Source organism: Ailuropoda melanoleuca, chromosome 12, assembly GCF_002007445.2.
Source record: "Ailuropoda melanoleuca isolate Jingjing chromosome 12, ASM200744v2, whole genome shotgun sequence".
Classification (NCBI taxonomy): Eukaryota; Metazoa; Chordata; class Mammalia; order Carnivora; family Ursidae; genus Ailuropoda; species Ailuropoda melanoleuca.
Window position 1 is genome coordinate 34727057 of NC_048229.1, and position 24897 is coordinate 34751953.

Sequence of the window (24897 nt, forward strand, 5' to 3'; positions counted from 1 at the left end):
AGAAACTAAGGACTGCCAGTATGTCAGGTTGCCTCTGGGGATCCCTCACCAGTCCTTCCAGACAAAGATCAACAGCCCCATTTGATAGATGAGCAAGCTGAGGCGGGGAGATGTAAAGGCCTTGCTGGAGGCAGGGCAGATATCGGGAGTCGCAGACCCAGGCTGTGCCTTCTTCCCTGCACCAACTGCCTCCCCACAGAGGATTTGGGGGAAATCAGACAGAAGTGGGGCAGGGCTCTGGGCTAGGGGCCAGGAAATAAAGTAGCTGCCACCCCTACTTCCCTCCCCCCCCGCCAGTATTCACCCATCGGTCCCCAAACTCACAGCCCTGGGGCACCCTCTGCTTTAGGCACCAGCCACCTGGTGCTACACGTAGACCCTTACCCTCGCGGCATTTCCATGCCCGCTAGGTGGAAAATCGGACCTCAGGGATCCCTGAGCTCTCCAGGTCGCCCCGGGCCGACAGGGAGGCACTTACTCCTCTGCCAGGCGGCCCCCAGTCCAGCCAGGCTCGGTGGCCTTGGGGTTGAGTTCTCAGGAAGGGTGGCGTGGGGCGTGGGAGAGGGGCTGCGGGGTCTGCCGAAGTCTCAGGCAAGGTGGAGGCTGGACGAAGGGAGAGTTGCGGGGAGCAGTGTCAGAGGGGGCCGGGCCCGGGACTCCGCTGACGCAGGCAATGGTGCCCCTGGGAGGCAGGCTCTAGCTCCACGGCGCTCAGGCAGAAAGGGGCACGCAAAGTCCCATCCATGGAATGAGGGGCTACTTGTTGAACCAGCCTGAGGGGAGGCAAGGCAGCCCTAATCAAGAAGCTGAGGGCTCCCGTACCTCCTGGTCGTCCAAAGGGCCGGCAACGGTGGCCTCGGCTCAGAGGCCTGTCCCTCCCGGAAGGGCTGGGCCATCTCTGTCATGGCTGAGAAGAGAGTAATGGTGTCTCTCAGAGCCAGGGCTGCTCCTGTGCTTTAGGAGGGAAGCGAGGAGGGGCAGGATAGAAAGGGAGGGTTTGAGGTCTGCGTTTTCTGGCGCTGAGGATATAGAGCTGTTTCTCTAGGTTCCAGAACCCAGTCTCAAGGAATGCGCTCCACACACCAACGCGGTATCTTCTCCGGCGCCCCGTGGGCAGTTGACCGTATGCGCATGCGCGAGCCTCGAGCTGCTTCCGTTTCCCGCCTTTTCCCCCCCGCACGCGCCAGGTCCTCTACCTTCGGTCTCTGCCGGCCGATCCGCGGCTTCGGGCTAGTGCGCAGGCGCCGAGCATTCTCCTTCCCCCGCCCTTCCATACTCTGGGAGAGAGAGAAGGCAGAGAAAAGAACCCCGAGAAAGAGAGCAATAGGACATATAAGTCAGGAAGAAGGCGGGGCTTCCTTCTCCAACGGCCACGCCTCCAGTGCTGTCGCCCCGCCCCGGCTTTGAATTGCCGGAGGACCTGGCCCACCCCGCCCCCCCAGGCGGAGTCTCAGAGGCGCCCCGCTTTCCCCTTCCAGCAGGCGGGCCGGGGCGCGTTCTAGGGGATCCCTACTTGGGAAGGTGAGTGGGAAAACGAGGCTGAGAGCCTGCACGTGAGAAGATCGAGGCTTCCCTTCTGGAGTGACCCCCGCGGGACTCCCCACTAGTCCTGTCCGAAGGACACTTTTCGCCGCCTCCAGGGCTGCATTTTCGTTGGTCACGGGCCCTTTAAAGCGCGAGAGGGGGGCGGAGCCAGGCTTCAGGCTCCTAGGTTTGAGGGCGGGACCCGGCAGTGGAGTGAGGCCCGGATTGCTCAGAGGGTGGGACCCAGAGAGGCGCAAGCCGAGGATTGGGTGGTATGGGGGCCCGGTGGCGGTGTGCGGCGAGGATTGGCTCTCCCCGCGGAGCCTGGCGGCTGGAATCGGCCCCTGCGTGGGGACCGCGGAGAATTGATGGAGTCTGGCTGGGGAAGCGGGGCCGCCAGGGCCGATGGGGCCCTGGCCTCGAAGAGGGCCAAAGAAGGGTCCAAGAGTCGTAGCCTCCGGCGGTGGCGAAAAAGCAAAACCAAAGGTGAGCGCGCGGGGGCCGGCAGCAAAACGGAAGGAACCTTGGACATCCTTCGCGGAACTGGGTACTGAGTGGAGGGACCCACTGCCGCGAGAAGTGGGGGAGCCCATGGGCTGGCCCATTGCCGCCCTGCGTGGGGGTGCGGGGGTGATCCATTTTGAGAATGGGCGTTGTGAGAGTGGAATATTACCCTCAGCATAGAGACTACCCGATGCCCCAGTAGCGACTTGGGAAGTGTCCTGAATGCGAGTCTCTGAGACTAGGGTTCCCGGTCCGGCTCCGGCAACTCGCTGGGTGACCGTGGGGCAATTCCTGGCCTCAGTGGTTCCTACCAGGGAAATGGTTCAAGCGCCGGTCTTCAGGGCCCCAGCACTCATGAGAGGATAATGGAGAGGTTTAGAAACTGTTGCTCAAAGAGGAAGTTTAGAGGGCATTCACTGTCAGGAAAAGGTAGGAGGAAGGGGTGCCTCGTAGTGGAAAATGCCCCAGGGCCAGTATGACTCAATGTAGTCCATTCTTCATTCCTTGTCAGCCCACCTGCTTCACCCCAGCACTACTGGGGCCTAACTGACCCCCACTCTTTTTAGGACTAGGGGGCCCTGGCCCTGGGTAGGCTTCAGACCACCACACCCTCCCTGGTGCAAAGAAGAGAGGGCTGTCAACTGGGTTCCTAAGGTGTCACATTATTTACAGATTTCAGCAAGCTGGAGAAAGACTGACAGACCAGCAGAGATGCTGCAAGCCCCAGGCAGGACACACAGTAAATTCTTGCTAGGTGATGAGTATTTGTGAAGCCAAGTGAGGACTTATGGGAAGCTCCTGTGAAGGAAAGAAACTGACGTAGCCCCCAGGCCCTAGAGACCCCAAGCCCATTGTTCTCTCTGCCTTAGGCAACATCATTAGCCAAAGACAGAACTGGAGTTGGCTACGCATGCACATGCACACGTGCAGACTCAGACAGGCAGGGAGCTCTGGCTGGGACCCGAGGGCGTTCACTGTCATACTACCAGGCACAGCCTCACAAGCAAGACAGTGTGCCCAGAGGCAGTACAGACCAAAGTTAAGAATGTGGGTGTTGGTGGCCTGGTTCCTGGGATCATAAACTGTGGTACACTGGGCAACAGTCTTCTTCTTTCCCTGTCTGAATTTTCTGAGCTGTAAAATGGGCATAATGATAGGATTCCCTGACCCGTAGGGCTGTTGTGAGGTTTGAATGAGTATAGCACATTGGACACTGGCACACAGCAAGTCTGCCTGAGGGGCGGAGGTTATGATTATGGTTACTCCGCATTAAGTAGTGAGTTCCCTGAAAGGGGACCGTGTCTGCCTTGTTTACCCCACATTTTCATAGCCTGATATGCCAGGCACAGAGGCACTCAGATATTTATTGAATTAGTAAGTGAAGGAATGTATAAACTGTAACACTGGGATAATAATAATCATGCTGCCCTTAGGGGTGTCGTGAGGAGTCAGAATCCTCTTGGGTGGGGTGTCTTGCACAGGGCTGAGCCAGTCCGACCCACAAACTCAAGGGCCCACCTACTCACAAAGGCTCATTCCACTAAGCTCTGAGATCCACCAGTCATTTCCTGAGGCTCTGCCCTGGTACCACGCCTCAGCAGGGTGAATCAGACCCTGCCCCTGCCCTGAGGACGTCCAGGCTGGCTGAAGAGTCCTAGCCATCAGTTTGATCTTGCCAGGAGCCGATGACTCTAGCATCATTATGATCACCGCACTTCCGAGATGACGACGCTGAGGCTCTGAGGGAGCAAGGTCACCTGGGCTTCCTTGCCAGGCCAGTGAGGGCAGAGAGATGGCCAACCCAGCCTCCTGAGGGCAGGGGTGTGTGAACTCAAAACTGCTCTGTGCCCCCACGTTGATTATGGACCCAGAAAGCTCCAGTCACGCAGATTCATTCAGCAGGCATTCACTGAACATTTACTTGTGTCAGGCCTGGACTGTCAGTGGTGAAGCTGGGTTTGAGCTGGGGACACAGACATCAATCAAATAATCCCACAAATCAGATATAAATGTAAACTGGGGCAAATTCAAGAGGGAAAGTCCTGAGAAAATGTTAAGAGGGAGGCTTCCCAGGAAGGTGACATTGGACCCAAGGATGGGGGGGGGGCGGGCAAGGGAGGCAAAGGGGACAGTGCAAGCAGAGACCTTGAGGCCCAAGGAAGTGGCTCATTACAGCACAGAGGGAGCTCAGCAAGGGAGGGAAGAGGGAGGGGTCTGGGTGGGCAGGAGGCCCAGATAGCACCTGGTTTGAGAGGCCATGTCCAGGATTTGGGGCTTCATCCAGAGAGCAAGGGTGGAGGTGTTGCAGGTTTAGGAGTGTGTGACCAGACTGAAATTCTAGAAAAATCCTCTGGTTGCTATGTGAAAAAGAGATTGAAGGAGGCAAAATCAGAGACACATAAAGACTTGTTACAATCATCTAGATGAGTGGTCAGAGGAGATGGGAAAAGGACCAGACTCCAGAGGTTTCTGCAGGGCCAGAGTGGACAGAACTTTGTGATGCATTGGGTGGGAGTGGGAAGTGGCCACACACACACACACCCAGATGCACACAATGGGTGTATACGTCCATACATACACAAACACACGCCCGTGCAATCTCATAGACCAAGAAGAACACAGACACAGATACACTCACAGGGGCTGTGACACATACATACATACATACATGCCTTCAGACATACAGAGAAACATACAAACGCACAGATTGGGGAAAAAATGTCACCCCCCCCACAAACACAGGCCAGGCAAACACGAGGCATGACATGTACCCACGTACATACGTACGTCGTGTGTGAGTCGCCAAAACACTCAGACCTGACCACCCAGAAAGCGGCCAGCTGAGATCTGACGGAGAAGGAGGCGTGCGCGTGCACACACACACACTGCAAAAACACTGCAGAGACTAGCTGAGCCATCCTTGCCGGCCCTGTGACCGTGGGCAGGCCTGTCCTCCTCTGCAACTCACTTTTCTCTGCCACCAAAAGGGGCGATGACAGTCCCCACCCCCTGGGCTCTGGAGAGGATGAAATGAGTTACTCCGTGTACAGAACAGTGCCTGGTATGCAGGGTCACTAGGGCAGCAGACACACTCACGGAGCCGGCTACACTCGCTCCCCCCTCCCCCAGCATCTGCCCTGCAGGCCTCTCCCCTTCAGAAGCCCTTGCCCCTCCCAGGCCTCAGACCTGGCCCTTCCTCCCTGAGCCTCCTTCCCTTCTTACCCCTGCTCAGTCCCCAGGGGCCAGAATCCAGGCTGGCTCCAACTGTCCTATGGCTCTTTAGGGCAAAGGGCTGGTGCCAGGCAACAGGACCCCTCCGTCCTACCTCTTCCCCAGTTGTTGCCCACGGGCCTTGGGCGCCTGCCTCTGTCCCCGTGCCCTCTGCCTGAGATTCTTGGCAAGTTTCTGGCAACCTCAATATCCCTTCCTCCCAGCTTCACCCAGCTCAGCCCCCAGGGAGCTGCCTAGAACAGGGCGAAGGGCAGGGCCCTGGAATCATGAAGGCCTGGGATTCAGCCTCTTCCTGACCGCTGCTCATCCAAGCCCATCCAGGCTCACCTGGCCATGAAGTTTAATGCTGTCTCCAGACGCCTCTCTCTGTTCATCTGTTTCTCTTCCCTTCCCAAGCTCCCATCCACCTGCTTCTGACCCCACTCTGACTCTTCACACTTTCTTTCTGTCTTCAAATTTTTGCTGAACACCTACTACGTGCCAGACCCCATGGTGAGTCTTAGGGCCACCCCCTGCCTTAGGGGGCATAAAATCAAAGAGGAGAAATGGGGGTGCCTGGGTGGTGCAGTCTTATCCAGCGCCTTCGACCGCTCGGCCATGCTACCTGGTGCAGTCTTTTAAGTATCTGACTCTTGGTTTCGGCTCAGGTCATGATCTCAGGGTCATAAGATCAAGCCCCCATCCCAGCTCCCCAGTCAGCGGGGAGTCTGATGGAGATTCTCTCCTTCTGCCCCTTCCACTCATGCTCTCTCTCTCTCTCAAATAAATAAATAAATAAATCTTAAAAAGAAAAAGAAAAAAAAGGAGAGACAGAGGATTGACCTACAGCCAAACAAATGACTTCAGGGCCTCTCATTTGTGCAGACGCCTTCCAAAGCCCTGTGCCTAAGTTTGTATTTGTGATTTTATATCCTTTTTCCTAAAGAGTTCCACCTCTACACATACCAGCTTCACGGCTCCGTGAAGTCTGGTTCTGTCCCTGGGGGGAGACAAACAACAAACATGTAAATGAAGTCATCTAATTGCAAGTGTGGAAAATTCTAGGAAGAAACACAAGTATGATGGCAGAAAGTAATGATGGGGGTGTGTGTCTTAGGCGGGGAGGAGTAGTTAGGGCCTCTTTGTGGAGGTGACAAGCCGAGGCCTGAAGGGTGAGAAGGAGCTGGTGAGGTAAGGAGCACATGGAATAACAGAGGTAAAGTGTTTCTTGGAGCTTCAGTTTCCCATATGTGAGCTGAGGTTGATAGTCACAGCAGGATGGCCTGTGAAGGGTAAGTGGAGGGTACCCAGTATGGGAACACCACACAGTAGGACGTGTGGCTCAGAACCCCTAGCTGAGTTCGGCACCACCCTTAATCGGCTTTTGTCCTCTCGGGAGGGACAGGCAGGGCTGGCTACCCCCCTCCCCCCCCCAACAGCTGGGGCTGGCTGTGCCAGGGCCAGCCTGAGGGACAGGAGCTGAGATCACTGGGCCTTTGCTCCCTGAAATCCACCCTGGGGAGAGGGAGGGTGGTCGGGCTGGGTGAGAACAGACAGTTTGTTCAGCACTGAGGCTAAGACTCCTGGCTCCTAAGAGAGAAGAGGGTTGGCACGCTAGATACCTCAGTTTCTAATTATTGAGGGGGTTGAGTGTCTGGACTCCTGAATCCAAAGGAAGAAGGGGCTGGGGCCTGGACTCCGGGTTCTATGGCAGAGGAGCCTGGAACAAGGACTCCCATTTGAGCTGGGCCTGGGAACCAGCAGAGGGGCGGGGAGTTGGGCTCCCAGTGGTTTCCGTGTCCTTTCTGGGTGGGAGGTGGAGCGGTTGGCCACACCCTGGGCAGGCTCTGCCCCTCCCAGCGGGTTTATCGCCCTAGGCCACTGCTGGCACTGGCCACGCTCAGTCCTAGCCCAGCCTGCAGCTCAGCCTGGGGGAGCTCAGAAGAGGTCTGGGAGGGGTGAGTGCACTGTCTGCTGAGAGACAGGAATGGCCGCGCTTTAAAACTCCAGATCCTGAAAGGGAGGGGATGAGGCAGAAGCCAGGCAAGATCCTGAGTGGGCTTCAGGAGGGAAGAGTCTCTGGAGCAGAGGGCACCGTCTCCACCAAGGGGGGGCAACAGTAGCTTGTCCAGGGCCTGGGTGACAGTACAGGGATCCCGGAGGGAAGGTCACCAGGGACCCTGAAGTGTGGGGAGTCAGGATTAGTCCAGGGCAAGTTTTGGAGGGCCACAGCTAGAGGCCCAGCTTCCAGAGCCCTGGGAGGGAGACCAGTGTTTTAGTGATGGCTCTGGACCCAGAGATCTGGGTTCAAATTCTGTGCTGCCACTTCCAATGCAAGCTTCAGCTCCTACTGAACACCTCTGAGCCTCTCAGTTCTCCTATAAAATGGGGATGCTACCGATAACAGTCGAAACGTGAATGGAGACAGTCTGGTTCTCGGGATGAGCAAGCACTAAATGAGGAAACACACAGAAAGTTCTTAGCGCAGGTCTGGCATAGAGCGAGCTCAAGGCTAATGGAAGAGAAGAGGACCGCTGTTCCAGGCAGGGGAGTGGGGCTGGCCCATTCAATCTAAGCCAAGTGGAAAGGCCCGAAGGCCAGGGCACCCAGCTGGGGAGCAGTGGGACTGACTTGTGGGGATCCCACAGAGGAACAGGGAGGCAGCTGGAGCTTGGAGGGGGTTCCATAGCCAGATTCAAGGGACCAGGAGGGGGCAGGATCGACTCCTCAGTTTTAAGTAAGGCTAGAATTATGAATTGGATTCAGGAAGAGAATTGGGCTTGAGACCAGGGTCTTGGGACACCACCAGGTAGATGGGAATGGGTGGGATGAGGGCTGAGCTGTCCCAAATGCTGGTGGAGAGGAAGGGCCTGTGGGTGATGCCTTGGGGTCTGAGAAGGAGGTGGGATGGGGGCCTGAACTCCTGGGTCCTGAGAGAGGGGGGACCTAGTTGGGCTCCATACCTCTCAGAGAACCTCAGAGTCCTGGGCCCCAGGAGAGCAAGTGGAGACGGCTACCTGAATTCTTAGGTCCCTGGAAGGAAGCAGAGGGGTGGATAGACTCCGGGGTTGTAAGAGAGGTGTGGAGCTAGGAAACCAAGACGAGTCCCACATAGAAGACAACAGGGAGAACAGGGGTCTGGGGCCTGGACTCCTGGGTCTGAAAAAGGAAGGGGCCCTAGACTCCACCCCTGGGTCCCACCCTGCCTAACAGGGGCTCCCCACTCGCCCGCAGCCTCGCGGCTCACACACAGCATGGACCTGCGCACGATGACACAGTCGCTGGTGACCCTGGCGGAAGACAACATGGCCTTCTTCTCGAGCCAGGGCCCCGGGGAGACAGCACGACGTCTGTCAGGCGTCTTTGCGGGGATTCGGGAGCAGGCGCTGGGGCTGGAGCCGGCCCTGGGCCGCCTGCTGAGCGTGGCGCACCTCTTCGACCTGGACGCCGAGACACCGGCCAACGGGTACCGCAGCCTGGTGCACACAGCCCGCTGCTGCCTGGCGCACCTGCTGCACAAATCCCGCTACGTGGCCTCCAACCGCCGGAGCATCTTCTTCCGCACCAGCCACAACCTGGCGGAACTCGAGGCCTACCTGGCCGCCCTCACCCAGCTCCGTGCCCTAGCCTACTATGCCCAGCGCCTGCTGGCCACGAACCGGCCCGGGGGGCTCTTCTTCGAGGGCGATGAGGGGCTCATCACTGAGTTCCTGCGCGAGTACGTCACCCTGCATAAGGGCTGCTTCTATGGCCGCTGTCTGGGCTTCCAGGTGAGCCCCCTGCTCCGCTCCTCCGGACCCAGAGTGAAGGTGCCGACAGCATGGTAGGATTACCACAGCAGTATCACCGGCCTCCGGAGACGGCAGACTCAGAAAGGGGAAGCCGTCTAGGGCCCAGACGGCTACACAGGGCGGGGTCTCAAACTTGGGGCCCCGGAGTCCATTCCACCATGCAATAAGGAATCGTTAAGGTGTGCACCTCTTTGCACCAGGATCCCCACGGCTGTCTATTATCCTACACTCAGAGATCCGTCCACTCTTTGTGGTGACCTCTCTGGCCCCCGAAATCATTTGAGACCCCTCAGGAGGGCGGTTAGTATTGTCTTAAAGGCCTCTTTATAAGAGCACACCCCATTTAGTCATCCCCATTGGAGGTTGGGCAGGAGGGAGGGGGCTAGCTCCGTTTTACAGAGGCTCAAGGGGCTCTCGTCACAGCTCTCCATGGGACCCCGGTCGGCCTGGACTTTCCAGCTCACCTAAGGAGTTCTCGACTCGGGATTTTCAGGCTATGGGGAAGGCCAAGGAGCATGTCCGAGTTGGTGACCCTGAGGAAGACCTAGTGGTGGCCCCACCCAGCCACCCCCAGGGGGGTACCGCTTACCTTAGCATTGAGAGGAAGGCAGCCTGGGAGCCTTTGGACTCTGAGCAAAAGTGGTCTGGAGACTCAGAATTGGGGCGGGGGGTCCTTGGGGCTCAGAGCAGAGGCCCAAAGTGCTCCTGTGTGAGGTCAATGCTGGGTCCCCCAGGTCCCAGCCATATCGGGGAACCCCCCACTGGAGTATCTGGAGCTGCTTGACTCTGCGGCCCCTCAGATTCTCTCTGGGGCTGCGCCACCCCCACCCCAGGTGGGCTTGGCAGTCTCTCGGCCTTCCTTCCCCACTTCCCCACAGAGCAGCCTGTCCTCACCAACCCGGCCTGGGTGTTCCTGGGAACTTCCTTCACCTAAGCTGACCCCCCACAAATACTGATCAGCCCAGCTGGGCCAGCTGGCTCCTCCCCGTGTCCCAGTCAGAACCTTGGAGTCAGGGGAGAGTGATCCTGGGGCCACCCAAGCCAGCATTCCAGGCAAAATGGCCAGGCACCACTGTGCTCTCTGGCCCATTGGGCCCCTGGCCAGGGGCAAGGTCATGCCTGACAGCTATTCTCTGGGGCTCAGCTGCTTTGCTACAGGACAGCTAGGCCCGTAAAATGTCAGCCCCCACAGCGCAGAAGCTGCCCGAGTATGGCCCTAGGTCAGCGCCCCCCACCCCCAAGCCTAGCGCCTAGCACACAGTAGGATGCAGGCCTGTTATTTCTTGAATGAACAAAAGAACACTGCTGGCCCCTTGCCCAGCTTCCTATGGTTTTTTTCTCGATCTTGTCTCCCCATTGTCTTTTCTTAGCTGCCTGGCTCCTCCCTCCTCCTCCCATTTGGCTGTCTTTCTGCTGTGAGATCTCTGGCCCTGTCTGTCTCTGACCATCTCCTGTCTGTCTTCCTGCCACCCAGGAGCTGGTCCCCGTCCGCCTGGCCTCATCTCTGTCCTCGATGACTTTCAGGAAACCCCTGCATCACCTTACTCCCAGCCTTCTATGGCTCCACCCACATCTGGAATACATCCAAATTCCTCAGGCCCTCCATGAGCCCCCTCTGCTTCTCTGACTTTGGCTGCTGCCCCCATTGCCCTGTTCACTCTGCTCCAACCATACATGTTATCCCCACCAAGCACAGGCTGCCTCAGAGCCTTTGCACTTGCCATGTCCTCTGCAGGGAGCAGCCTTCCCTCACTTCCTCCAGATCCCTCCTCCAGCACCCTCCTGGATACCCATCTGAGTAGACTGACCCTGAGTCCTCAGTCTGTGTCCCCTCCACCTACTGGTTTTTTCAAAGCACTGGTCTTGAAGCATTCCTTAACACTGAACATACGCCTTTATTTGCTTCCTGTTGCCTAGAGCAGTGCCTGGCACACAGTAGGAGCCCACTAAATTTTCGCTGAATGACCACGTCTCCCCACAGACCACGTCTCTGCCCCTCACTCCTGCCTGCCTCCAGTCCCTCCTGGGCAGCGGGTGACCCAGCGGCGTCTCTCCACAGTTCACGCCTGCCATCCGGCCATTCCTGCAGACCATCTCCATCGGGCTCGTGTCCTTCGGGGAGCACTACAAGCGCAATGAAACAGGCCTTGGTGAGTCCCGGCCAGACCCTGCCTGCAGCCTCGCCTCCCTTCCTGTCCCTCCTTCTTCCACCCTCTGTCCCCACTCCCGTTGGGCTCCCTGACACCCCTCCCAACCCCCAGGTGTGACCGCCAGCTCCCTCTTCACCAGCGGCCGCTTCGCCATCGACCCAGAGCTGCGTGGGGCTGAGTTTGAGCGGATCATACAGAACCTAGATGTGCATTTCTGGAAAGCCTTCTGGAATATCACCGAGATTGAGGTGCTATCGGTGAGCAGGGGGCCTCATGAAGGCCCCACCAGTGTTACAAGATGGGCACACTGGGGCCCAGAGACCCATCCCAGGTCACAGCAGGCCTCAGCGGGGCTCCAGGCCCAGGGACAGCACATGATGGAAAAGACAGGATGAGGGTGGGGATCGGAGAGGAGGCATGAGGGGCTGCAAGCAGCTCCTCCCCAGCACCCCTCCTGTTCCCTCCCACCAGTCTCTAGCAAACATGACATCAGCTACCGTGAGGGTAAGCCGCCTGCTCAGTCTGCCACCAGAGGCCTTTGAGATGCCACTGACTACTGACCCCAAGCTCACGGTCACCATCTCACCCCCCGTGGCCCACTCGGGCCCCGGGCCGGTCCTCGTCAGGCTCATCTCCTATGACCTACGTGAAGGACAGGTAGGAGACACACAGCCAAAGAGCATGACAGCCCCCTTCCCACCTGTCACTGCTTACATCTGCCCCCCTCCCCATCCTGTCTCTCTGAGCACATCCCTTTGGTGGGGTGAGGCCCAGGCAGGCCACCCCAGCCTCACCCACATCCTCCTCCCTCACCCCTCAGGACAGTGAGGAGCTCAGCAGCCTGATGAAGTCCGAGGGGCCCCGGAGCCTGGACCTGCGGCCACGCCCCCAGCAGGCACCCCGCTCACAGTCCCTGGTGGTGCACATCCATGGTGGTGGCTTCGTGGCCCAGACCTCCAGATCCCATGAGCCCTACCTCAAGAGCTGGGCCCAGGAGCTGGGCGTCCCCATTCTCTCCATCGACTACTCCCTGGCCCCCGAGGCCCCCTTCCCCCGTGCGCTGGAGGAGTGCTTCTATGCTTACTGCTGGGCTGTCAAGCACTGTGCCCTCCTCGGTGAGCCCCCACCCCTCACTGTCACCCACTCCCTGCTCCTGCCCCCACCCCATACTGCACTGCTCGGGGAGAGAGCCATTTATCTGCTCAGGCCCTTCCCCTGCCTCCCCTCCCATCTCCTACCACCCAGCTCTCTGCCCCCTGTTCACCCCCTCCTGCCCCACGGCTCCCCAGACCTTCTGTCTCAACCACTTTCTCCTTCTGCTTCCTGCTCCCCTCCTCTAGCCCTGATACCCCTTCCCCCCACCTCTCCATCCCCTCTGACCTCTTCTTTCCTCCTCCTATTTCTCCACCCCCCATCCTGCACTGCCAGTCTCCTGGCCCACGCTCCAGCCCATTCTTCCAGCTCCTCTGACCTCCTGCTTCTGACATCTTCAGAGGCACAGGGCAAGGTGGGGGTGTGCCCCGGGGCACAGGGATGTGGCTCTTTTGTAAGGTCAGCTGAACCCTGCCCTTCCATCTCCAGGCTTCAGCTGCCCTTCCCTCCCGAAATGGGCCCTGGTCTCCCCTTTCCCACCATCTGTCCCCCTTGCTTCTGACCTCTAGCCTCTCAAGCTTCCCAGAGCCTCCTGACCTCCACATCCTCAGTCTGCCTGATCCCCTGACCACTGCCCCCCCAAGCTCCTGCCTCAGTTTACCAATCTCTAAAATTGCACTTGGCTAGACCTAGGGGTTGGGGTCCCCATACTCCACCTCTGAGAGCCCAGTGCTCCTGGCTCAGAGCTGGAGTTCCTCCCTGCCAGGCTGACCAAGCCCCCTCCAACCCAGGTTCAACAGGGGAACGGATATGCCTCGCAGGGGACAGCGCAGGTGGGAACCTCTGCTTCACCGTGTCCCTCCGGGCAGCAGCCTACGGGGTGCGGGTGCCGGATGGCATCATGGCAGCTTACCCGGCCACGATGCTACAATCTACGGCCTCTCCCTCCCGCCTTCTGAGCCTCATGGACCCCCTGCTGCCCCTCAGCGTGCTCACCAAGTGTGTCAGCGCCTACGCTGGTAAGGCCACCACCCACAGAGCTGGGGCCCTGGGGAGGCCTTGGACGCTGGAGTCCTGCAGGGACGGGGGCTAGCGCCCGTCTCCCGGGGCTCAGGAAGGGAAGTCTGAGGCTGCTGGTCCCCACTGAAGCCATCAGATATTCTTGGGTCCCCAGGGACACAGAGGCCTGAAGTTCCGGGCGTTGAGACTGGGCCTCAGCCCTCCACCCATACTCCACAGGTGGAGAGACAGAGGACCACTCTGACTCGGACCAGAAGGCGCTGGGCATGATGGGGCTGGTGCGGCGGGACACGGCCCTGCTCTTCCGAGACCTCCGCGTGGGCGCCTCCTCGTGGCTCCACTCCTTCCTGGACCTGAGTGGGCACAAGTCCCACGCGAACTCAGTGCCCACGGCAGGTGAGTGCAGCCCCCCCCCACACGCCCATTTGGGGTAGACAGCAGGGACAGCCGGGTCCACCGAAAGTCCTGGGGGGAGGCAAGGGTACTCAGGAAAGCAGAGATCACCTTCTGGCTCTAACCCCTATTTATCCCTGGGGACTACCACACAGCCTTGATTTTCCATGACACTCCACATCCTAGAATTTCCAGGACTTCTGGTCCACCAGGTCATCTCAGAACTCCCAGGAACTATAAGTTAGCCTTCCAAACAGCCCATGCCAGAAAGGAACCCAGGAAATAACTCAGAAGGCCTGCCACATGTGCCGATTTTCGATCCTGAGAATGCCATTCAAATCCCTTGGGCCCTCAGCAGGGAGTCCAGCCCTCCTAGATTCTTCTCAGACTTTTAACAGAGACACGTGGGGATAATACTCCACTCCAGGGGCTGGCCTAGGAGCCTGAGGGTGGGGAGATCAGCAGACTGCACAGACCTCTGTCCATGGAAGAGATTCCCAAGCCTCGGGCAGGAGGCAGGATCCTCTCGCAGCCAAAAGTCACTCACATCCAGGGATCTCTTTTTTCCCCACCATTTTTTTTTAACACTTTAATGATTTTAAAGTACAGCCAACTCATTTCCTATCTCCAGCACACCCAACAGTATTTTCTGAATAGTGCATGGTCAAAAGTAGATAGCATTCCTATTCAGAAAATTATTCCAACTGAGTGTGTCTTGCTTTAACTTTTTAAGTTTTAGGATATTCAAATGGATGCAAATACACACAAAAACAATTAAAGGGGATTTGAACCTGGACCATTGGACAGTGGGACTTTCCCTAAAGGTTAGAGGTGACAAGTGCAGCCCCTAGAGGCACACAGGCCAGTCTAGCAACCTACGGGGTGATGGGGGCCAGGTACTCCGTGAGCCTTGCTTTGCTCCCGCACGAAATGAGTACGGTAACAGGACCTGCCTCATGAGCTTGTTGTAAGGACTTCGTGTAACTGTTTGTGCCAAGCACCCAGCACAGACCCGACACCCAGTAGGTGCTCCTAGCAGATGCTGGCACCCCTGACAGGCTGCACCCTTTGACTCCCATCACTGGTTCCGTTCCGGTGACCCTCGGGGTCACGGTGCACTTACGCAGTTTTTCTCATATGGTCTTGCATGTTGCCTTTGTGGATTTATAAAGACGAGTTAAAAAAGAAAAATATCGGAAAAAGGCAGGGTCCTGGCCCTAGCAGTAAGCAGCACAGATCTGATCTGATTCATGGAGCAGAGGCCAAGGTGGGCAGTCCACACGGGCCAAAGCACATCTTCGGCATCGGTGGGGCACGTGTTTGCCCGGTCACTCAAAGGGAAGGGATAAAACTAAAAAACAGGAAGGAAATGGGGAGAGCAGATCTATGTGGCTGCAGGTATGGGATCCCTGGGAATCGAATAGGCTCCGAAGACTCTAGCTCCCTGTGAACACGGCCTCCTTTCAAGCCATGTGGGCCCGCTCCTACTCCACTGCTTACACCCTGTGTTGAGTGGCCCTCACAGGTTGGCTGGGCCTCGTGCTGGGGTCAGGGAGGCAGCTGGAACAAGGCGCCAGGCCTAGTAATAAAACATGAGGATAGCGTGTGGCCTCCCAGGGAGGAACAGTACCTCATCCCACCGAGTCCTCACCACCTCCTATGAGGTAAGGACTATGTTTATCCCCTCTTTGTACAGAGGAGGAAACTGAGGCTCCCAGAGGTAAACTGACTTGCATTTCACCCTCCCGGTGACCACACACACCCCACCTCCATCACCACGTGACTCCTTCCACCTCCCCTTTGGAGCCTGGGGCACCTGGGGCTCCCCACTCATCCCCAAGGACGGAGTCTGGGGGAACACTCGGCCTCCACAGCCCTAGCACACAGCTCTTCCTGCAGGGGCCACTGCCCTGCCCCTGACCTTTCCTGCCAGCCACTCACTCACCGGCCCACAGAGCCAGGCTCATCTGTGGCCCCGGCTGCCACTGCCCTGCCCCTGCCCTTTCCTGCCAGCCACTCACTCACCGGCCCACAGATCCAGGCTGATCTGTGGCCCCGGCTGCCACTGCCCTCCCCCTGACCTTTCCTGCCAGCCACTCACTCACTGGCCCACAGAGCCAGGCTGATCTGTGGCCCCGGCTGCCACTGCCCTGCCCCTCTTGCAGAGCCAATGCGGCGCAGCGTGTCTGAGGCAGCCCTGGCCCAGCCTGAGGGCCCGCTGGGCACGGACTCCCTCAAGAGCCTGACACTACATGACCTGAGCCTAAAGGGCAGCTCTGACACGTCAGACACCCCGGAGCTGTCACTGTCTGCAGAGACACTTGGCCCCTCCACGCCCTCCGATGTCAACTTCTTAGTTGGCCCGGAGGACGCCCCCGAGGCTAAGGCCCGGGATGAGCTGAGCACCAAGGACCAAGGTTGTGGCGCCCGGGCCGCCTTCCCTGAGGGTTTCCACCCCAGGCGCTCCAGCCAGGGCGCCACCCGGATGCCCCTCTGCTCCTCGCCCATTGTCAAGAACCCCTTCATGTCGCCGCTGCTGGCATCTGACAGCATGCTACAGAGCCTGCCGCCCGTGCACATTGTGGTGAGCACCAGGCTGGGAGCAGGGGCGGGCGGGCGCAGGTGCACCTGGGGAAGAGCGCCCGGGCGCTAGAGAGCAGAGCGGGGTTGGGGGGGCGGGGGGCGGTAAGGTAGCCTGGCTGCCCGCCCGAAGGGAGAGGCGTGCCACCAGGAAGGAATGCCCGGCAAGGGGAGGGCTGTAGGGAAACCAGGGCTGCCATTTCCTCTGGGGGCAGTCGGGTAGAGGGGAAGGGGGGGAGATGCTGGGCCGAGGCTTATTCTCCCACTCCCCGCCCCCTCCTGTNTGCCCCGTGCCCCGCCCCGCAGGCGTGCGCGCTGGACCCCATGCTGGACGACTCGGTCATGTTCGCGCGGCGGCTGCGCGGCCTGGGCAAGCCCGTGTCGCTACGCGTGGTGGAGGACCTGCCGCACGGCTTCCTGAGCCTGGCGGCGCTGTGCCGGGAGACGCGGCAGGCCGCGGCGCAGTGCGTGGAGTGCATCCGTCTCATCTTCGCGCTGCCCGCCCCGCCCGCCGCGCCGCGGGTCTGAGCCCCGCCCGAGCCGGGCCGCGCGGGAAGATGGGGCTGCGGGGGGCGACACTAAAGCCCTCTTGTTCCCATCTGAGCCGGCCTCCGTAATGAATGCGCCCCGGGTTAGGCGGCGGGGACCCCCGCGAGGGGCTCCCGGCCCCCTCAGGCCGGGCGGGAGGGGCAGGCTGTGCCTTAAGGTGGGAGGACGGCCAGGGGGGCGGGGTGGGGGCCCAAAGCCTGAGGTGTGGGGGGCGCACACCAACCAGTCTCCGTAGACAGCTGGAGCTGCACTCCGTCATTGCCTTCTACTGCTGCTGGGACCGCCGCAGGGTGGGGGGTCTGGCCCTACCTTGCAAGTCGGTTTGTTTTTGTTCCTTTGTAAATAAAAGTATTTAATTAGTTTGGCCTGTTGCAACTAGGGTTGGGTGTCGCCCACCAGGGGGCAGTATCAGACTCTGCTGCTGGGATCGGAGAAGCCTGGCAGTAGACCGCTGAGAGCCCAACTTCTGGGTCCTGAGGAAGAAGGGGACTGCCGGCCCGGATTCTCGGGTGCGGACGGATTGGACGCCCCTACTAACACAGACCACCTCCCCCTTCAGACTTAGTCCAGGTGGCGTGCCAGAGGGCTCTGGGTTCTCAGCTACTCCCCTTCGCAGACTCAGCCCCAGCCCCCACCCAGAAAAGAAAACCTAAACTCCCTTGAAAACTGCAGCAGAAATAACAGGAAACCAGAAACAAAACTGGTCACCCCAGATACTGGAAGCGCAAGCTCTGCCAGCTGTGACAGTCACTCAGTCCCTCAACAAAGACTCTGAGGTCTTGCCTTTTGTAGGCCCTGGGTTTGGAGAAGAGATGATTTCTATCCAGGGCCTGCCCTCAAAGGACTCGGGGAGAGTAGGCAGAGAGACCCAGACACAGGCTGTCACAGTGCCCCCAGGTTCCATCTGTGGTAATCAAGGAGGGCTTCACAGAGGAGGTGGTTTGACCTTGCCCTTAAAGGATAAGCATTAAATTTGCTAGGCAAAAGAAACATGCAAAGTTGTGAGAGCCACTGGGCAGTCATCAAAGCCTCTCCCTGGCCAGAAGGTCAGATGCAAAGTGGGAAGTGGCCTGAGGGGCCTGGAGCGGTCAGCAAGAGCAGACCCTGAAGAGCCTGCAGTGTAATCTGGACTGTAGCTGGAGGGCAGTGGGAGCCACAGAAGGGCTTTAAGCAGGGGAGGGACAGGATTAGCTAAGGCACTGAAAGGGCCTGCTGAGACACTGGAGAATGCACTGAAAGGGGCAAGACTGGAATCCCGGAGCCAGAGGAGGCTGGGGAAAGGGAAGACAAGGCCTGAGCTGGGGCAGAGGCCATGAAGGTAAGAAGTAGGAACACAGACCATAACTGAGGTTGAAGAGTACTTATTGAGGGTAGAGCGGATGGGGACGAAGAAGCACTGGGGCTAGCACGGGAGCAGGTGGACAGTGAGGCTGTGTCTTTACCGGGAAGAGGCTCTGGTGTGTACAAGGTGGATGGTGGGATACTGAGAGCTGTTTTGCACATGGAGAGATCAAAAAGTCTTTGTGAGGCAATCCAGGGAGACATCCAGGAGGCAGCAGGGGGCAGGAGGGCAGACTGGGTACTCACTTCTGGCTGGACCTGAGGGACCAGAATCTTTCCAGGAAGAGTGGGCAGGTGGGATGAGCAGAGGGCCAGGACAGAGAGAGCCCTGAGGGCCACCACCCCCAGGAAAGGGGTGGGCCATAAAAGGGGAATCAGTTCTGGAGGGTTCTAAGGAGCAGCCGGAAAGGGAAGAAGCTAACCAGGAAACAAAAGGATGTAAAGCAAAGGGGATTTCGGGTGGGAAGGAGTGGTCGGGGTCAGATGAGGATGGAAATGTTATCCTCACGCCTCAGCAGGGAGCAGGTGGGTCCTTGGTGACCTTGTCCAGAGCCACTGCAGGAGCATGAGATGTGGGCAGCCAGACATGGAGGGCTGAGGAGGGAGTGGAAGGTAAGGGATTTAGCCAGTGGGTACAAGTCTTCAGCTGTAAACGGTATGAGAAATCATTCAAGGGAGCTTGATGGGGGGGAGGGTTGTTTAGAAATGATAGAACACATTTTAATGCTGCCAGGGAAGGAAAGGAGAGAGGGAGAGACTGAAGATGCAGAAGCACCCGAAAAGTTTCCTGAGGGGATGGGGACAGGGGGACCCTCACCTCAGAGGCCCTCATTCACCCACTAAGTGACTTCTGAGCCAGGGCTGTGATGGGGGAGGGTACCATAGCCCAGAACTCTCCCTGAAGGTCCTGTTTCCCCCGTTGAGCTCATAGGACCCCTTGTTCATCTCTCCCAAAACAGTCATCCACCCACCAACCTGCTCCTATTTCCTGTCCCCATCTCAGGGATGGCTCCTGTACCCCTGTAGCCCAGGCCAGAACCCTGGGTCTTGTCCTGGACAGCCCTTCATCCCATAGCCCATCAACCCCCATATTCTATTGTTTCTGCCTGCTGAACCTCTCTCTGCCTTATCCCCTCAGCCTCCGACCTAATTCACGCTTCATCTCCTCCTGCCTGGGTGTCTCCCCAAGTCACCTTCCAGCTACTGGCATCCAGTCTCGTTTCTTCAGTTCCAGCTCCAGCTCTGACCTGGTCTTCCCTGCTCTAAACCCTTCCATGGCTCCCCACTACCACCCCACCCCAGGACAAAGTCCCAGCTGCCAAGGCTGGCTTTGCCCACTTCTTCATCTTCTTCCAGCCTTACAGCTACCCCACCGCAAGGACCTGCCTGGCCGCCTCCTTGGGCACCTACACACAGTAATATTCCCACATGCCTCCCTTTCTTTGCTTGTGCTGAAACACCCTCCCACAGGCTCTTCTCCTTTGCTTGGCACCTCCTGCCCCTCCAGAATCCAGCGCCAATGTCCCCTCCTCTGGAAACCCTTTCCTGATCCAGCAAAGCCAAAAAGACTCTCCGGGACTCCCCCACCTCGGCACACCCCTGCCATGAACGTATCTGTCCTCCCATCTGACCCCGGATCCTCGAGGGTAGGACCTAGGCCTGACTCATCTTGGTCACCACCGTCGCCCAGCACGAGGCCTGGCACACTGGGAGGCTCAGGAAACGTTTAAGTAATAGGTGGCTGAGTGTGTGATGAGCGAGCGAGCGAGTGGCAACAGAAGGAAATGGGAAAGCCAGCGAGTGGGAAGAGAGAATGAGGGCAGGAGAGGCTGAACGGACGGGTGTGCAGCAGGACGGGTGTGCAGCAGGACGGGTGTGCAGGCCGGGTGAGAGCAGACGAGCATCAGGTTTAGGGTGAGGGGAATGGAATGGAGAGATGAATGTCTGTGACTCCTTTTCTCCCACAAAGCAAAATGCGCGGTCGCCCGGGCTAAGCGGCCGCCCCCGCCTTCAACCCCACCAAGCCTCGCCGTTTCCCCTCCGAACTGTGTCCAGAATCCCAGTACTGGGCGTGCTGGAAAGCGCTTACCTGACCGGACTCGCAGAACCTGTTTCCCTCCCGAGCCGCTCCAGCCTCTGCGGTGCGCCGCAGGATTCCCACCCCGCAGGTGCCCGGCCTATTGGCTGACTGGCGGAGACTAGGGGAGACTGGCGTCTCCCAGAGCCTATCGCTGTCCGACTTAGGCCGTGGGCTTCGCCTACCAGGGAACGTGCCCCTAGTGGCCGGGGGCGATAGGAGGCGGAGCGTCTATTGGCTGGAAGATAGTGACTGACGTCAGGGCTAGCTTATCACAGCCAGCCTCCGGAGGCGAGCTCCCACGTCAGGCCCGCCTCTGGAAAGACGGAGAGGGGGTAGCCGAGTGCGCGGTGGATTGCAGAAGCGCCCCGGAAGTGGTGTCGGGCCGCTCGCGCTGCTCGTTGGCCTCATCCTTGCGTCCTAAGGGAAGATGGGGACTTGAGAAGTCCGGACTCCTTGGTCCTGAGGGAGGCGGGACTGGGGATCTGAGGGAGGAGGGACAGAGGAACCTAGATTTCAGGGTCTGAGGAGCATCTGAATTGTTGGATCTTGAAGGGCGGGGAGGGAGTTGGGAACCTGAAAGGTCGGGGTGTAGGGACGGGGACTCCTAAGAGTCACTGGCGTGCCCAGGAATGACGGATTTGAGGTTTAAGATTTTATGTGGCTATTTATGGGATTGGAGCCAGGCCTTGTCCCCAGGCAAGAGTTCTGTGTCCCGCAAGGTGGAGCTTAGAATAGAGATGAAGAGGAGGAGGCTTGGGGGAAGCTCTGGCCTCTATGTGCCCTCTCCACCTCCCTGAAAAGGAAAGCAAGGGTGCTGTCTGCCAGGGTTAACCCAGAGCGGGAGGAGACTTGAAACTCACATGGAGACAAAGAGGAAAACATTGATACCAAGAGAGATTAAAATATTAAAAACAATAATTATAATAGAGCTCTCTTGTATGGCATGGACTGTGGCCCCAGTTCTATGCAAAGCATTTCACATAATTATTGCATGTCTTCCTCATTACAGTTCTAAGAGATCAGATTATTATAATCCCCATTTTACCAGTGAGAAAATTGATGCCCAGTGAGGAAGAAGCAAGATGCAGATGTAAAGAGACAGGAGAGACACAAAACACAGAGTAAGATAAACAGACAAAGAGATAAAGACAGGCCCAGGGAGGTTAGAAAAGGTAGAGAGCAAACAAAGGAGAGGAGCTGCAATCAAGGACTCCTGGGGTGGGGTGGGGGGGCTGGGGCCTGCAAATCCTGGGTCCTGGGGTTGGAAGGACCCCGGACTGGGACTTTCAAGTATCTCCTCTCCTGATTTCAAAATATCAGACTTGTCCAACTCTTCTCACTGTGGGCGTTGGACCCGGTTGGAGTCAAAAATAGTGATTAGGAGGGGGCAAGCGTGTCATTATCCTATTAGGAGGTGATAAGAAAATGATTCATGGGGGTGCCCCCAGCCTAGGAAGGGCCTTTCCCCCACGGCCTCTGTTCTTTCATCTGGACGGATTGGGCCTCAGGAAGGACTGGGGAGGGGCAGGGTCCTCTCTCCCTCTCCACCGCTGCGTCTCCATCACTCAGAACTGTCACTACGGCCCACCGTGGAGACGAGTGGGCCACCCTGGGGCATCTCTCTGGATCTCTCTGCTTTCCCCCACACCTTGAACCAACGCCCACCAGAGGTCCTGGCACATCGCAGGAGCTCAACAAATGCATATCAGATGGACAGACAAACCTCTCTGTGCAGCTCTTCCTCGGTCCCCATCCTGCCATCTCTCTGTGCCCCATCGTATTCCTCAGCCTCTCCCTGGCCTCACCCATCTCCTGCCACCTTCCCTTTCACACAGGTGTTTCTTCTGAGGCCACAGGGCCCCCCATCCCCAATAAGAAGAAACTGAGGCTTTGGGGCACCTGAGTGGCTCAGTCAGCTGAGCAACTGACTCTTGACTTCATCTTGGGTCATGTTCTTGGGATCCTGGGATTAAGCCCTGTGACGGTCTCCTTGCTCGGCTGGGAGTCGGCTTGAGATTCTCTCCCTCTCCCTTTGCCCCTTCCCCCTTCAAATAAATAAATCTTAAAAAAAAAAAGAAGAGGAGGAAGAAACTGAGGTTCATTTTGGGAGGAATCACCCTCCCAGGGTGACCTGTGGGACATGAAAAGGAGGAGCTGAGAGAGGGGTTCTCAAGACCCCAAATACAAACACGCTCCTGGCATCTCGGAGCCAGAAATGCAAGATCACATCGAACACGTGCCCTCAATACCTGCTTAGTGGGATCTTCATTGGCACCCACACAATCAGAGAATCACGTGCACCACGCGCAGTCACCTACAAACACAAACATAAACATAAGCACACAATCACACAATCCCCTTACTGACAACACGCACAGAAATAGCCCATTCCACATGCAAATCAGACACCCCAGGGGTGCAATTATACGCCCAGCCACGGGCAGGCCATTCAATCCTGGCCAGGACCATGAGCAGACTTGGTTTCGTTCTTGACTGTATCTCCAGCAACTAGAACAGCACCTCGCCGTCATGACCGGCAGAAACACAAAATGTGGGGCGTCTGGGTGGCTCAATCAGTGAAGCGTCTGCCTTCAGCTCAGGTCATGATCCCAGGGTCTTGGGATCGAGTCCTGCATCGGGCTTCCCGCTCAGCGGGGAGCCTGCTTCTCCTTCTCCCACTCCCCTTGCTTGTGCTCTCTCTCTCAAATAAATAAATAAAATCTTTAAAAAAAGAAAGAAAGACAAAACGTTTCCGAGTGCCAGCCGCAATTCTAAGCCCTTGGCCTGAACTAACTTGCCGAATCCTCTCAACCACCCTATTTGTCACCACTCATTTTGCAAATGGACACACTGAGGTCGAGGCAAGCTTAGTGATTGGCCGAAGTGTTCACAGCCAGGAAGAGGATGTGAGACTGTGAACCCAGGTTTTCTGGCTCTGGAACCCATCACACAAGGCTACTACTATTCGGTGAATCACTCCTGCCTGCATCCAGTCAGAGGTATAGGACCGTGACGACTGGCCACACCTGAACAGATGCACAGTGGGTAGACTCTCAGAAAGGCAAGAGACACACAAATAGAAAGACCCCCCCCACATCACCCCCCAGAACACACAGAGACATCGGGACAATCCCCCAGAGACACACAGCACCCAGAGAGAGACGCACACAGCACACGCAGACACATGACACACCCAAACCCAGATGCGGTGTCCCACCCAGAACTCCACTGAGCTCCTGTTCTGCTCGCAGCCCCACTGGGCTGGCCCTCGAGGAAGCAGCAGGCTCAGGATGAGAAGAGGGGGCAACCTCACTTGTCCGCTCTGCCTGACCGGTTCCACGAGGGCTGTGGATGGCACCACCCGCCTTATGAAACCTGCATTGGGCAACTGGACCCAGACCTGACCTGGATGCTTGGATTCTGGAGAGAAAGGGGCTGGGAGCCTGAACTCCTGGGTTCGGAGGGAATAGGAGCTAGGTCCTCCAATCATGGATTCTAGGGGAGAGGAGGACAGGGATCGGGACCGGGACTCTCAGGTCCTGAGGAGGAAGAGCTGGAGGCCTGGGATCCTGGGTTCTGGAAAAAGAGGGGCCAGGGACTTGGATTCCTCTCCTCTGTCTTTAAAGGCAGGGTTCCAGAGTTAGATAAAAATACAGGACACCCAGTTAAAGGTGAATTTCAGATGAACAACAAATACCTTTTTTTTTTAAAGATTTTATTTATTTATTTATTTATTTGACAGAGATAGAGACAGCCAGCGAGAGAGGGAACACAAGCAGGGGGAGTGGGAGAGGAAGAAGCAGGCTCACAGCGGAGGAGCCTGATGTGGGGCTCGATCCCATAACACTGGGATCACGCCCTGAGCCAAAGGCAGACGCTTAACCGCTGTGCCACCCAGGCGCCCCAACAAATACCTTTTTTAGTATAAATATATCCCAAATATTGCATGGAACATACTTACGCTAAAAAAAAAAAAAAGTGTTGTTTACCTGAAATTCACATTTAACTGAGCATCCTATATTTTATCCGACAACCCTATTGAGGGGATGGATGCCAGGTGCCTGGAGACCTCCACGGCCACTGGTCAGCCCCCAGGCCCCTGCTCTTCCTGCTCCTGTCCTCCTCCTCACCCCTAAGCAGGCCACCTCACAGCTTCCCCACCTGATTTCCTCATCTACATGAGTTGCTGTCTAATTGCAGCCCCCAGGCTGTGTCAGAGTGGAGAGAGGAAACCTGAGAACAACTTGGGTTGTCATCCTGGGAGCCCTGGGGTCCTGGGAGATGACTGACCTTGAGTCACCTGCAGTCCAAGGTCCGGCCAGCTGGGGGATGGGGCCCTGGGGCTGCCTCCATAGAGAGGCCTGGAGATGGAGACGTGGGGATGGGAGGCAGAGACCCTGGGACGAGAGCAGGAGACACACAGCTTGGGGGAACAGAGACTGAGAGATGGGGAGACAGAGAACCAGAGTAACTTGGAAACAGACTGGCAAAGACCAGGAAAGAGACACAGAGCTGGCGAGGCAAAGACAGAGATGGGGGCACAGGGACACGAGACCAGAAGTGGAGAGATGTTCCCCAGACATTCAGCCTCCTGGACCAAGTGACGGACAGGCACCAGCAAAACACTGAGCACCGCCCATCAGTCTGGGGACAAGGACAGTGA

At 57.7% G+C, this 24897-nt stretch overlaps 1 protein-coding gene and 2 long non-coding RNA genes across 6 annotated transcripts in view; 1 reads left to right on the forward strand and 2 right to left on the reverse strand.

Annotated features, from left to right (window-relative positions):
* Positions 1–1279, reverse strand: part of LOC105239623 — a 49922-nt gene extending 48643 nt beyond the window's left edge. The window contains exon 1 of the long non-coding RNA XR_004618956.1: positions 385–1279. This is a non-coding gene — a long non-coding RNA (uncharacterized LOC105239623). The remainder of the gene's footprint in view (positions 1–384) is intronic.
* A 123-nt stretch (positions 1280–1402) lies between these two features.
* Positions 1403–17177, forward strand: LIPE (lipase E, hormone sensitive type). 3 transcript variants are annotated; one of them, XM_034638053.1, is made up of 10 exons: positions 1403–1521; positions 8473–9008; positions 11089–11179; positions 11291–11436; positions 11651–11836; positions 12000–12294; positions 13063–13290; positions 13511–13687; positions 15850–16268; positions 16571–17177. In XM_034638053.1, exons 2-10 carry the CDS (start codon positions 8493–8495, stop codon positions 16790–16792), a joined length of 2280 nt encoding a protein of 759 aa, XP_034493944.1. In that variant the 5' UTR covers positions 1403–1521; positions 8473–8492; the 3' UTR covers positions 16793–17177. The 3 variants fall into 3 exon arrangements, with proteins under 3 accessions (XP_034493944.1, XP_034493943.1, XP_034493945.1); XM_034638052.1 differs by lacking the exon at positions 1403–1521 and adding an exon at positions 1616–2010; XM_034638054.1 differs by lacking the exon at positions 1403–1521 and adding an exon at positions 6040–7196.
* Positions 10905–22858, reverse strand: LOC117795127. 2 transcript variants are annotated; one of them, XR_004618955.1, is made up of 5 exons: positions 22755–22850; positions 22484–22548; positions 20244–20651; positions 13268–13644; positions 10905–11153 (listed from the first exon to the last, which is right to left on the reverse strand). It is a non-coding gene; the product is annotated as an uncharacterized LOC117795127 (long non-coding RNA). The 2 variants fall into 2 exon arrangements; XR_004618954.1 differs by lacking the exon at positions 13268–13644 and having other exon boundaries at positions 22755–22858.
* Positions 22859–24897: the final 2039 nt, after the last annotated feature.

Bases quoted from the DNA above. Each gene is read 5' to 3' on its own strand.
- LIPE (XM_034638052.1), top strand. From the start codon at position 1,893: ATGGAGTCTGGCTGGGGAAGCGGGGCCGCCAGGGCCGATGGGGCCCTG. The intron at 11,837-11,999 runs GTAGGAGACACA...CTCACCCCTCAG, and splicing joins ATGACCTACGTGAAGGACAG to GACAGTGAGGAGCTCAGCAG. The intron at 13,688-15,849 runs GTGAGTGCAGCC...CCCCTCTTGCAG, and splicing joins GAACTCAGTGCCCACGGCAG to AGCCAATGCGGCGCAGCGTG.